The sequence below is a fragment of the Fukomys damarensis genome, unplaced genomic scaffold, assembly GCF_012274545.1.
Source record: "Fukomys damarensis isolate Sample0158 unplaced genomic scaffold, DMR_v1.0_HiC HiC_scaffold_38, whole genome shotgun sequence".
NCBI lineage: Eukaryota > Metazoa > Chordata > Mammalia > Rodentia > Bathyergidae > Fukomys > Fukomys damarensis.
In genome coordinates, this window is record NW_022900950.1 from 67,846,790 (window position 1) to 67,859,685 (window position 12,896).

Genomic DNA, 12,896 nt, shown 5'->3' on the forward strand with positions numbered 1-12,896 from the left:
AAAGCTGTATTCTCAAGGACAACACTGGTTACAGAGACTCCAAGGAGGAGCGTGGCAGCAACCTACGAAGAAAGCACCACACTTGGGAGAGGTCAGAAGCATCTCTACCGGGTCGCCCAGCCAGGCAGTGGCTGATCCGGAGAGGGAACGCTGGTCCTGCGGATCCTGTCTCAGAGTAGTTCTCGACCCAGGCTGATTGGCCACGTCTAGCGACGATTCTGATTGTTACAACTGGGAAGTTGTACTGGCATCGAGTGGTCAGGGCCAGGGAGGTTCCTTAAATACCCTACAAAGCCCAGGACAGCCCCACAATAAAGAACTGACCAATCCACGGCGCCAGTGGTGCCGAAATTGAGACTCCCTGGTACAAAGTTAGCTCCATCAACCACAGGCTTTCTTCTACATTATTTACTGGCTAATAAGACAAAATACAATGTAAGTGTATGAACACGCTATAACGTTTACCTGGCAGTACCCTATGTTGGGATTTCGGAAAGCGTACGCTGTTAAGACTCTGCGCAGAGCGGCAATGCCCATTTCATTCTGGAAGGCCGGGTGCTCTGGAAGAGAGCGGTGTAAGTCCCTCTCAATCTCCTCCGTGGCCAGGTTGTACTTCCCCATGGATTTCTCCACCAGGTCTTCATAGTACCCGGGATGCGTGGCCTTCTCATTGATGGCCCCTGGGAAACACGCAGAAGACAACATCAATAAGGTGGGAGCCCGCCTTTTGGTCTGCAGCCACTGCTTACTGACGGAACCTCTTTGTGACCCGATGACTCAAAGGAAACCTGCAAAATCAGAGGAGATCACACAGATGTGGCGTGTGTGGATGGTGGCTAGACCAGTTAATCCACATGTGGTCCATTTCCCTCTTTCAGTTCCATAGAAAAGCGGTTACACACAAACCCCCTCAGATGCAGAATTCCAAGCTACCCACTGTGTGCTGAAGAGCTTCCAGAGACGGTACAGAAGGGGAAGTCATCAGAAAAGCCAGGCTAGGCCTTCACCCTCTCACCACTCTACAACCACAGCAGCTTGGCTTTTACTTTAACAGTTTTTTTTTAAGATTTCACTTGGTAAAGGATGCCTCTCAGGATAGTTTGCGAACTGTGCCAAAGGTTGGGCTGTAAAGGATTTATAGGGCATTTGAGAAAGAAAGGGGGTTGTAGGCTACTCGGAGGGGTTTTTGAACTTGCAGGCTCTGGTGAGGGGGCTCCCAAGAAGGCTGGGCTCGTGTTATGGATGAGAGCGCCTCCCTCCCACCCCCGCTTCTTGTGGTGAGCATGGGGATGGGAGCTGGGCTGAGAATCACTGGTTTGCGATACAGTACTTGGATGAAAGTTCCTGAAGAGAGGGAAGGGAGTTTGGAGATGGGGAAAGAAGAGAGGGCCAGAAGCGAAGGGGAAGTACAAATGATTGAGACGTGACGTGGATATGCACCGATTCCCCAAGACGAGTGTCACAAACATACCAATAAAAACCAGGGCGTAGCTGGGCATGATGGTGCACACTTGTAATCCTTGTACTCTGAAGGCTGATACAGGAGGATCATCATGAGTTTGGGCCAGTTTGGGCTACACAGTGAATTCAAGACCAGCCTGGACTACAAAGTAAGACCCTATCTCAAAACAAAACAAAAAAACCCCAAACTAAACCAAAAAACCAAATCAAGACAACCAAAAACAAGAAAACAAAAACAACAGAAAAGTATGGGGAATATAACTCAGTGGGAAGGCTCTGGGTTCAAATATTTAAATCTAAATCTAAATTTATACTACTGTTCAGAAAACTAGATATTCACAAGAAGAATAATGAAATGGTGCTCTAACATCACATCCCAAAACCAGCACAAAATGAATTAAAAATTTAAACAGAAGAGCTGAAATCATAAAACTACTAGAAGAAAACAGGAAAAATGTTTCTTGACATTGGTTAGGGCAGTGGTGGTGAACCTACGGCACAGGTTGTTTGTATCCCTGAAAGTTCTAAAAGGTTCGCCATCACTGGGTTGGGATGATTTTTTTTTTTTTTTTGATGTGACACTAATCATATACAAAAGGCACTGAGAGCAAAAGCAAGCAAACAAAGAAACCAAAAACAAAAAGCAACAAAAAAGGTTAAGATGATATCACATTCAAAAGATCTATGCAGCAAAGGAAATAACCACAGAATGCAAAGACTACCTACAGGATTAAAGAAAATATATGCAAGCCTTTTATTTGATAAATAAGCATTCAAAATAAAAAAATATATAAGGAACTTATAAAACTTGATAGCAAGGGAAAATAAAGTTAATTAAAGGCTACAGTTAAATATAGGTGAAGAAAATGAATAAACATTGTTTCAAAAGAGGACACCCAAATAACCAACTAGTATATAAAAGGATGCTCAATATCACTGATCATCAGAGAAATGCAAAGAAAAACCACAGGGGAATAAAGTTCATCGAGGCTGCAGGACCCAAGATCAATACACAAAATCAATTATATACCTTAAAAGTAAACAATTCCACTTAGGATCAAAAATAATAAAACATTTGGCAATGAACATATATGAGTGTGAGACTTATACACTGCAAGCTATAAATAATTGTTGAGAAAATTAACAAAGACCAAAATAAATGGGAAAACATCCTGTATTCATAGATTAGAAGTCTTAATACTATTAAGATAAGAAAAACTCCCCAAACTGATCTCCTGATTCAACATAATACCAACTCCCCCAAAAAGAAGCTGTCCTTCTTGTGGAGATTAACTGATCCTAAAATTCTTGTAGAGATTTAAGGGACTCAAAATGGCCAAAACAATCTTGAAAGGGATAGCAAAACTAGGGGCCTCCTACCTCTTGATTTTTAAAGCTTACTACAAGTAACAAAGACTGTGCAGGTGTAGATCAATGGACTAAAATTGACAGCATAGAACAACCTCTAATTTTTGTGGCCCACCGATTTCTGACAAGGGTGCTCAGAACATCCAAGGGATAAAAGCATAGACTTTCAACTTCCAGCACAGGATCCTAGGCAAATAGCTCTCCGTATGGAGAAGAATGAAGTAGACCATTACCTCACCAAGTAAAAAATTAACTTGAAATGGATCAATGAGCCAACACGATAAAAGCCTTAGAAGAAAGCACAGGCACAAATCTTCCTGCCATGGAACCACAGCAACAAAAGAACAAAATAGGTAAGCTGTACTTCATCAAAAGTGAAATATTTTTGTGCTTCAAAGTTTACTAACCAGTGTAAAAGCCCACAGAATGAGAAAGTCTGAAAATCTGATAATAGACTTATATTTAAAATAGGCCTTGAAACTCTTACAACTCAATAAATAAAAAAGAAAAATGACCTAACGAAAACTGGGCAAAGGATCTGAGCAGATGTTTCTACAAAGACGATACACAAATGGCCAATAAGTACATAAAAATATGCCCAGCATCATTAGTCATCAGGGAAATAAAATCAAAACCATAATGAAAAATCACCTTGCACTCACTGGGCTAACTGTAAGAAAAGGACCGGTAAGTTGGATCAATAGGTGCACACCTGCAATCCCAGCACTCAGGAGGCTGAAGCAGGAGGATTGCCATGAATTTGAGGCCAGCCTCAGCTACAGAGTGAGTTCAAGGTCACCCTGAACTACACAGTGAGTCTCTCTCAAAAAACAAAACCAAACAACAAGAAGAAGCAGCAGCGCTGGTGAAGATGTGGAGAAATTGGAACTCTTACACAGTTATTTCTGGTGGGGTTGTGGGAAGAATCAACAGTTTTAGAAAACACCCTGGGAGTTCCTTAAAAAAACGTAACCATAAGGTCTGCATGTGTGCCAGAAATTCCACTGCCATGTCCACACCCAAGGTCAATGAAATTATGTGTTCACCCAAATCTTACACTCAAGTCTTTGTAGCACCATTATTAGCCACAGTAGCCAAAGAGTGGAAACAATCTAAATGTTAATAAATAAAATCTAGCGTATTCACAAAAGGGGCAATATTTGGCAATAAAAAGAAATAAAACGCTGACGCATATTATAACATGACCGAACCTTGATAACCATGGGAGGGAAGTTAGTTAAGAAACCCTCTGTAGTATCATATGATTCCCTTTATGTGACAGGCTCAGGGCAGACAAACACAGAGACAGGAAGTAGATCAGTAGTGGCCTGGGCATGGGAAAGGTCTTGAGGGGAAACAGAGTAACAGATAAAAGGTATAAGGTGTTTTCTTGGAGAATAATGACAGGGCTCCAAAATTTAACTGTGCTGATCACTATATAATTCTGTGAATATACTAAGAACCATTTAATTTCACAATTCATGATGTCCAGTCATATCTTAGTATAACTTCCACACACATAACTTAGAATACACAAGGCCCAGTCCTTGTCCCTCATCGGTCTTGAAAACTCCAGCCTGGCCAGTCTGCCTGCCCTGGACAAGGCAGCCTAGTGGATGGCACCATCAAACTGGCTTTTGCTCTGTTCCCATGGCAGATGACCTGTGCTTCACCGGAGAGGGTTCACCGAGCCCAGGCCCTGGGGCAGTGGTCCTCAGGGCCATGGGAAGCAGAAGGGGCCCCAAGGTGGGCTCCCCTAGGAGACATTGAGCTCTCCGCGTGCAGCCCACGTTGTGAGTGTGGGATCACGGGCAGCGCGCAGGCCAGGTCACCCTGTGGCTGCACACTGCCCATCGCTGTTAAAGGAAACCCTGCAGTTTAACCCTGAACGCATCTCTGCACAGGACTCTGTCCTGCCATGGCCCGCAGGATTCCCGCTGCTTGTTCCGGGTTTTACTGTCATCTAAAATGTGGCTGTAAATAACTTCTAATTCGAATAAGGAGGATAAAAATGGAATTTTTCATTTACCCCGTCAGTGATCAGAATCCAATTGGTTGACAAAGTGACTCAGTGAACACAAAGAAGAGAGAAGGAGCTGTACTATACTGATCTTCTGGGCTCGATCAGTGATTAGAGATGAGCCGACTCAAATCAGGGCTTTTACAGGAAAGGGTGTGGGCTGTTTACCCTGGAAAAATGCAGAAATGGGCAAGCAAGTGGGGACAGAACGAACTGCCTTCACGTGAACCACATAAAGCTAATCTTTTGCAGGAGTTTACCTCTGACTTCTGAGCTGTTTTGACATCCCACCGTGGTCAATTTTACAACTTAAAGCACTATTAGAAAGCCCTTCAGGTATTTTGAAAAGGCTTTCCTATAAATCTTGTAACTGTTCTTTTAGCTTTAATGTCATTTTTTAAGTAAAAGGGTTTACTAGTGTTACTTGTGTCTAACTATCTCAGGTGCATAAGAAAACATTCAGAGAACTCTATTCAGAATGATTACATTTTAGGCTGTACACCAGCAACTGCTTTATATATTAAAGGCTGGTGAAACCCAAAGGAATGCATGGCACAGGAGAGACCCCTGAGGCGTTGTGGATGCTCCGGGGTGGATGGAATCAGTGTCAGGTTGTCTGAAGAGTTAAAATATTAAAGTGGAAAATTCTAGAAAGAAGCAGTCATTAAGTTTTAAATAACTTACAGTACATTGTTTTAATTGCTCTATTTTATTATTTGTTACGTTTACCTCTTACTGTGCCCAATTTATAAGTTCAACTTTATCACAGGTATGTAAATACAGGGAAAAACACAGCATAAATAGGGCTTGGTGTCACCCGGGGAGTCAGGGAATCTTGCACCACATCTCCTGTGGATGAGGGGGGCATGGAATTTGGGTTCAGTAGGGGTCTCAGAATGCATCCCTGTGGATAAGGGGGTCTTGAGTTTGTATGAAAAGAAGAGTAACTGATGGACATTGGCACTCTGGTGAGGAAATGAGATGTAGCTTTGAACTGGGGGTTGCCTGTGTGCATGGACTTCTGCCCTGAGGTGACAGGAAGTGCAATGGGGAAAGGAAGCCGGGGTCCCACACACTGGCACCCGCGCTCGGAGCCGGACCATACCTGACAGCAGCAGCCAGAGCTCCCCGCGCATGCTCTCTGGGATGCCCTTCAGCACCAGCTCCCGCGTTTTCTCCGTGCGGTACATGCAGATCCCCTGACCATACTCAGCAAAGTGAATCTTCCAAGCTTGCTCTTTCAGAAATTCTTTGGCCTGAAAGACATAATGAAATGTTATTTCATCCCAAAGTGTTTGGAGGATGAAGAGAATTATGACAGAACTTGGGAACATCTCCCCTGTTGAATAGAGAACAACAAGAACAAAAACTGCAGAATCCCCTTTCTTCTTCCCCAGTTTTACACATCTACGATAGCCTGTGGCTGCTATGAAGCTTTCTCTCCTCATAGTCACGAACCTGAAATGGGTCAATACAATGCCTGTTCTATTGATGGTTTATGTCTACACTCCCAAGTGACAGTGAGTTAATGTGTTCCTAATGGGAGCTAAGAAACCGTGTACTTACTTGCTGGCTGACTTACCCAACAGTTAAAACCAGAAACAAAAAAGTCAATCACACCCTGGATAACTCCTTTCTCCGTCCATTAAGCCACTCTGCAACCCTGTGACATATTTAGATAAAAGCTGCTTTGCCTAGAGGACAACCTTCCTTTCCAATAACTTTTATGAGTTTACTTATGTTTAACACTTTCAATGGTATTACTCTCATACAGTATACAAGGCTTCAGGAAAGACCAAGGGGCACACACCAATTTTGGGTTGAATTCCTCAGGAGACCGTCGCCGATACATAGTCATCAGGGTCTGTGTGGCCGTGGGGACACTGTTGCCATTTAGGTTAAACGGGCGCTCACCGTCGGCATCAGAGCTCGTGCTTCTCTGGGGGCTGGAGGACATGAGGCTGCTGGGCCGAGAATACACCTGCCGGGCAGAGAGGAACACGGCATTGGAAGAATGGGCATTAGGACCTTCCTCTCCAGGGCCCTCCGGATAGACAGCAGTAACTACACTGTGTTTTCCTGCAAGTTTCCTGCCATTGCAAAGAACTACAAGAAACACAGCAAGTGAGTATTGTGGCTGGGACTGGACAGAGGCAGGTGTCACAGGCTATAGCATTTCAACTCATAACAGGTTCCTTTGTAATTAGATGCATTAGTGCAACAATGTGGCTGGCTGTCTGTCTCTCACTCTGATTTGCATGTATGCAAAGCATGCTGTCGTTGAGTCAGAAACTAACAGGACTATGGCACTTCCTCTTTACTTTCTGGTGCCCCCAAAATGCCCATGTAAGCAGACCAGGTGGATAGGGATGGGGAAGTTATGTGTGACCTTGCCATTATCATCTTTTATTTTTTCCTCAGATGGGGTCTCATTATGTAGTTTAGGCTGGTCTTAAACTTACTATGTAGCCCAGGCTGGCCTAAAGCTCATAGTAATCTTCCTGTCTCAGCCTTCTAAGTATTAGGATTACAAGCATGCACCTCTATGCCTGATAACCTTACTATTTTAAAAACATGTTTCAGCTACAAGCAACTTGCTCTATCATTTTGACCAGTCACATACTGTTTCTTCTCAGTGGTCTTATTTCCCTGAATGTTGGTCCAAGACCTAATTCAACAGAGACCCAGCATGTATTTTATCATTAGTGAAACCATCACTGTGACGCTTTATTTCAGTTCTGAGACTTTTCAGTGATTCCCATATCATTCCCAATGACGTTACTCTATGGACAAGTCATTTGCTATGTGGCAAGGACAAGTCGCTTAACAATAACTTCAATGGAGCCAGGAATGGGGTGGTGTGTGCTGATAAATCCAGCACTCCGGGAGGCTGAGGCAGAAGGATCACGAGTTCAGGCCAACTTGGGCTAAATAACAAGTTCAAGGCCAGCCTGGACCAAATAATGAGGCTGCATCTTGAAAACAAACAAACAAACAAAAAGGGGTAGAACAAATGATCTTGAAGATTACTCCAGCTCTATAATCCCCAACACCAACTCCTGGAGACTTAAAGGAGATCTTGCTGAGATACTGCACTGGCCCTCGGGGTAGATGCAAAACTCAGAGATGGAGCAAAACAGATGAGGAAGGGAATACTCTGAGGCAGAGCAACAAGACAGAACCAACCCCTTTGAGGGGGAGGGGCTCCCACAGACCTCATCGTCAGAACTGTTGTAGCTTCCTGCAAATTCTCTGTCTGAGTATATCTTAGACGTCGTCTGTTGCAGGAAATCTGAGATCCTCTGCACGAGAAAGTCTCTATCTTTCAGATTAGCGAACAGGAAGGTCATCCTGTTCCTGGTGCTGATGGACAGAGGACTTGGGAGCACGCTGGAGCTGTCGGCCTTTTCAACAATGGTCACCTGCAAAGAAACATGAACAAAAGCATTTTACTTTTTCCAGAGTGACCTGAGAGTAGCCAACAAGTGGCACTAAACAGGAACAGGGCACTCATGGCTGTGGGAACCACTCATGCTTCACAGAAGCAATCTGAGATTCTCTGACTCTGTTCCAATAAAATAAAACATCTCATGACAATTCAAGCTGAAGTTTGTCTTCCTGGTCGGAGTCAGTGGTTCTACAGAGGGACAGATCCCCCTCTAAATGCCAAGACACTTACATCAAGGCATTGCTGGTTAACAGAAGGAGGGAGGCAGAGGCCAGGATGCTACAAAACACCCTGTATGAGGGCCAAGGCAGCCCTCTCAGAATTCTGGCCCCAAACATCAGCAGTATCGGATTGAGAAGCTGCCATAATGAATTCTGTATTTTCCATAGAGAGAGGACTCCTTGCTGCTGCATCATTCCTAAGACAGATGACCCTTTTATTACACTTAATGTAAGGACAGTGCTGAAAACACCACTGGGCCTTCTGGGGGCTTTGCACCCAGTTTTCAATGATCTATTCCTGGACAGACACGACATAAGCAGCTTACTTGCAGCTCTATTTGCACTAGCAGATCACGTGTGCAGTGGGTGTGTCCGTGTGCAGCCTATCACAGTGGAAGAATAGAAACATCAGACTTAGTTCTGAGCTGAAGACCTATTTGGGTGATTTTTAATAGAATTTTCATCAACTGGAAGCAAGGAAAAATGCATTAAAACTATTTTCTTTAGCACATTAGGGGAAAACATCTCAAGACAAGCACTTGGTTTATTTGTAACAGTGCTTACTATACACCTAAATGTCTATTTTTTTCCTCTTAATTTCTTTCTTTTTTCCCAGCTTTAATTGAGTTTATTGGTACATTTTAGGGATACAGTACAGTTACATTCATTGTTGGGATCTTGTACCTCTACATGACAGCTTGATTCTCTTACACCTAAATGTCTATTTTTTTCCTCTTAATTTCTTTCTTTTTTCCCAGCTTTAATTGAGTTTATTGGTACATTTTAGGGATACAGTACAGTTACATTCATTGTTGGGATCTTGTACCTCTACATGACAGGTCTTGATTCTCATCTTTTCCCCCTTACCCTGCCCTCCCTTCACCCCCTCCTCCCCTCCCCATCTTTCATCTTCATTTCTATCTTCAAGCAGTCTAGACAGGCTCAGCTTTAATTTGTAATTTGTACACTGTCAGTTTCATACGAATATATTTCCTCAAAAGTAGAACCTTAAAAAAACTTTCCCCACTCAAGCCTAAGAAAATACACTGAAGTGTTCTAAAAAGTCGCACAGCCTCAAGTACGAAGCAGTATATAATATACCTTATACCTGTGTGATAAATATATTTAGATATAATATATAACTATATGTTTTAAAGTAATCCCTGAGATACTTGCGCACATTAAAGGCTTTTTTCTCCTCTAATGAAAAACTGCTAGAGAAATGGAAAAAACAACCACTGTTTCACGAAAAGGATTTTGCCTTGACAATTGTGGTAATGCTTATTTTTAGAGGAAAAGTTCTTTTTCTAATATCAAACTTTTGTTGGTTCTTGGTAGTTAAATGTCTGGAGCTCAATCTCAGATGACAAAGGAATTACAATTTCAAATTTTGTGTCTAAAACCCAGAATATTATGTGGATCTTGATAAAAATCAGGCCGAGTCTATCTAGTGGAATCAGGAAGAGAAACAAGAAAGCTCCCACATATAACATGTACATGTTCCACAGGTTATAAAATATTTTTACTGACAATAAGTTCTAGTAAAATTCTGTCACATAAGCTTGGTGCCATCAGGAGAGGAGAGAGCTACATGAGTTTTCCACAGAGTAATGAGGCAATTTCATTTCTAACATGGCTTATAAAATAGACTGGAGTTTAATCAAGTCTTGGTGGTTAATATTGAACATTTATGAGGTAAATTATGGTTGGGGGAAAAAAGAAACTATCTGGAATCTCTGTCTGATGAGGCTCCTCATCAGATCACTTTAGCTGCCTGTAATTTCTTCAAAATCCATAGCAACATGATTCTGAACATCTAACATCTGCCGATTTGGCCTGCCTCGAGGCAATACGTGCACCGTATAGTAAGAACCTCCAGTAGATTATTTCAGTTCATAACGAAATTAAATGAATCAATTCACAGCGCACATAAACCCTACAAGTGACCTTCCATATAGGCTGTGTGTGGTGTTCCGGGAGGCTGCCGGGTCACCAGTCAGCTTAACTCAGCTCTAGAAGGTTCCCGGCTCAGGGTGGGAATGGATCCGAGAGAACAGCGTGGACACCCCCCGCCCTGCTTTCCTGACATTCTGGTTACTAAAGGTAATAAAACTTACATTAAGTCTCTGCCTCTTCCATTAGCCGGGGTTAGGGACCCCTGATTCACCAGATGTAAGGGAAGGAAGCGTGGTCGCACTGAGCGTTTCTTTCGAGTCACACAGCCTCCAACCACAACTCCCCTCATTCCTAAATGTCACCCCCTGATTGTCTTTCCTTTGAGTTACATTGAACGATGACCGAATGCTCTCTGCCCCGCTCGGGAAAGTCAGCAAGCGGAAAATGGCTGGGGAACATCTCTCTCCATTCTCTCAATAACGGGCAGGGAGCCTTCACAAATTACTGTGTCCTAGATGGTGCTAAAATGTAAGTGGAGCGGGCTGGACCCAGGACCAGGAGGTGGGCAACAGGAGGCAGAGGTCCTGAGAGCAACTCCCAGACTCTCACACTGCTCTTCTGGGTACAGAGTGCTGATGCACTCAGATGCACAAATGGCCCCTTAGGGGTACAGTCTTAGCCCTAGACTGAGTTTCCCTAGCCATTCTGGATTGCAGGAGGCCAGCTTGAATTCACATTGAGCAGGCTATCAGGTTTTATTGAAGTAGCTTATAAATTGGCTGATAATTCAGCTACTGATTAAAATTATGAGTCATTTCAAGGCCTATGTGTGACCTGCTCAATGACCCTTCTGCAGGTGATCAGAGACGGACTTCCCTATGCCAATGGTCACAATTGAGATCGAAATGACTGATGAGGTCGTGACATCTCTAATAGCAAAAAAACACTACAGATGAGGAAGTATGACTCTGTGCAGCCCTTCTCCAAGATCAAACGTTAGCTAAAGATGATGCACAAGGCTTGTTAGCTACGACCTGCAAGACAACCCATGTGGCTTGTTAATAGTGACCTGTCCTTCACGGGAAAGCATCGTTCCTCCCTTTCATAGCCTGACCAACAGTGTCTCAATTCCTGCTGTTCTCCACATCTGTCCCCTGCTATGTTGTACAGTCATAAATACTGTAATCCACAGCTCATGGTCTTAGCCAGGAAACAGCGAACTCCTGCCCCCTGACCCATAATAAACTGTGTTTTCTTGTTTTCGTTAGTCCTTGTTCTTGTATAGTATTCTTCCATCTCCTGCTGTACCCTCAATCAGGCAATCAGGCATCCACTGATAACAAACCGCCTAGCATCACCGACACCGTGTAACTCTGCTTTGCCATAGTTGGTACTAGTATTTGATGAAGAAAATTACATGTAGAATTCGGCGAAGAGAACTATGTTTAGTAACAGGCATCGGCAAGGACTAAGAAGGAAAAGCAGCTGGGAAAAGTTATAAAGTCCACTTTATAACCAAATGTATATACACTTGATCTAGCCACCTTGGAATTCACCCCTCACCAATTTAGCCTGGCCTCAAAATGTGTATAACGCTAGCTTCATAGATACTATATTACAAAGAGAGCTGAATTGGCCAGTTGTCAATTTTACATTATTTTTGATCCACCAAATCAGCTTCTGGAATTTGTAACATGTAACTAATGAAATTATACATATGAGTGGGGAAAAGCTAGAAATAATGAAAAAGTCAAACCATCATAAATGAATAAATTGTGTGTGTGTGTGTGTGTGTGTGTGTGTGTGTGATAATATGCAGTCATTAAAAATTACATTTTAGCAGACTAATGATTCAGGGGACAGTTTAAAATATACTATTAAAGAAACTTAAAAAAATCTCCTGCTTTATATCTAAATTATATAAATGACATTCATGTAGCAAAGCACAGAAAATACCCAGAAAGCTGTATCACACAGTAACAGTGGTTGTCTCTGAATAGTGGGCCAAAGGGTGAATTTTATTTTTAATTATCTGTACTTTCACCAGTGTTCTGTGATAATAATGACACATAAAAAAGTGTAAATCAGCTTAAGTAATTTTTTTTTTAAAAAAGAAAGCAGAAGGGCAGGGGATTTAGCTGAGTGGTTCCATTGCTTGCCTCGCAAGTGAAGGTCCTGAGTTCGATCCAGGTTACAAAGTAAATAAATAAATAAATAAAAGAAGGCAGAGAGAGAGACCTGAACCCTTCTCCAACTTCCGGAAGAAGACTGGGTGTGAGGGGCATGGCCAGGCTAGAATTCACTGGGCTGTCCACGCCCTGTGTCGCTCCCTATCACCTAACCTCAAGTGCCACTCAACCCCAGCCCTCACAGCCACGTGCCAGGCAATTCCACAGTCACCCGCACACCCTGAACAACAATCAGCAATCACATCCCTTTGACTTTGCTGGCTGAGACTCAGATGGGGACTGGATTAAAACAC

The 12,896-nt window shown here is 43.0% G+C and overlaps 1 protein-coding gene across 1 annotated transcript in view; it reads right to left on the reverse strand.

Moving 5' to 3' along the window:
- The window catches only part of Tbc1d9 (TBC1 domain family member 9), a 57,721-nt gene that overhangs the window by 24,831 nt on the left and 19,994 nt on the right, over positions 1-12,896 (reverse strand). Inside the window, exons 7-10 of the mRNA XM_010612184.3 lie at positions 8,065-8,271; positions 6,660-6,830; positions 5,955-6,105; positions 466-680 (exon numbers count right to left, since the gene is read on the reverse strand). Coding sequence (XP_010610486.1) covers positions 466-680; positions 5,955-6,105; positions 6,660-6,830; positions 8,065-8,271 — 744 coding nt within the window. The remainder of the gene's footprint in view (positions 1-465; positions 681-5,954; positions 6,106-6,659; positions 6,831-8,064; positions 8,272-12,896) is intronic.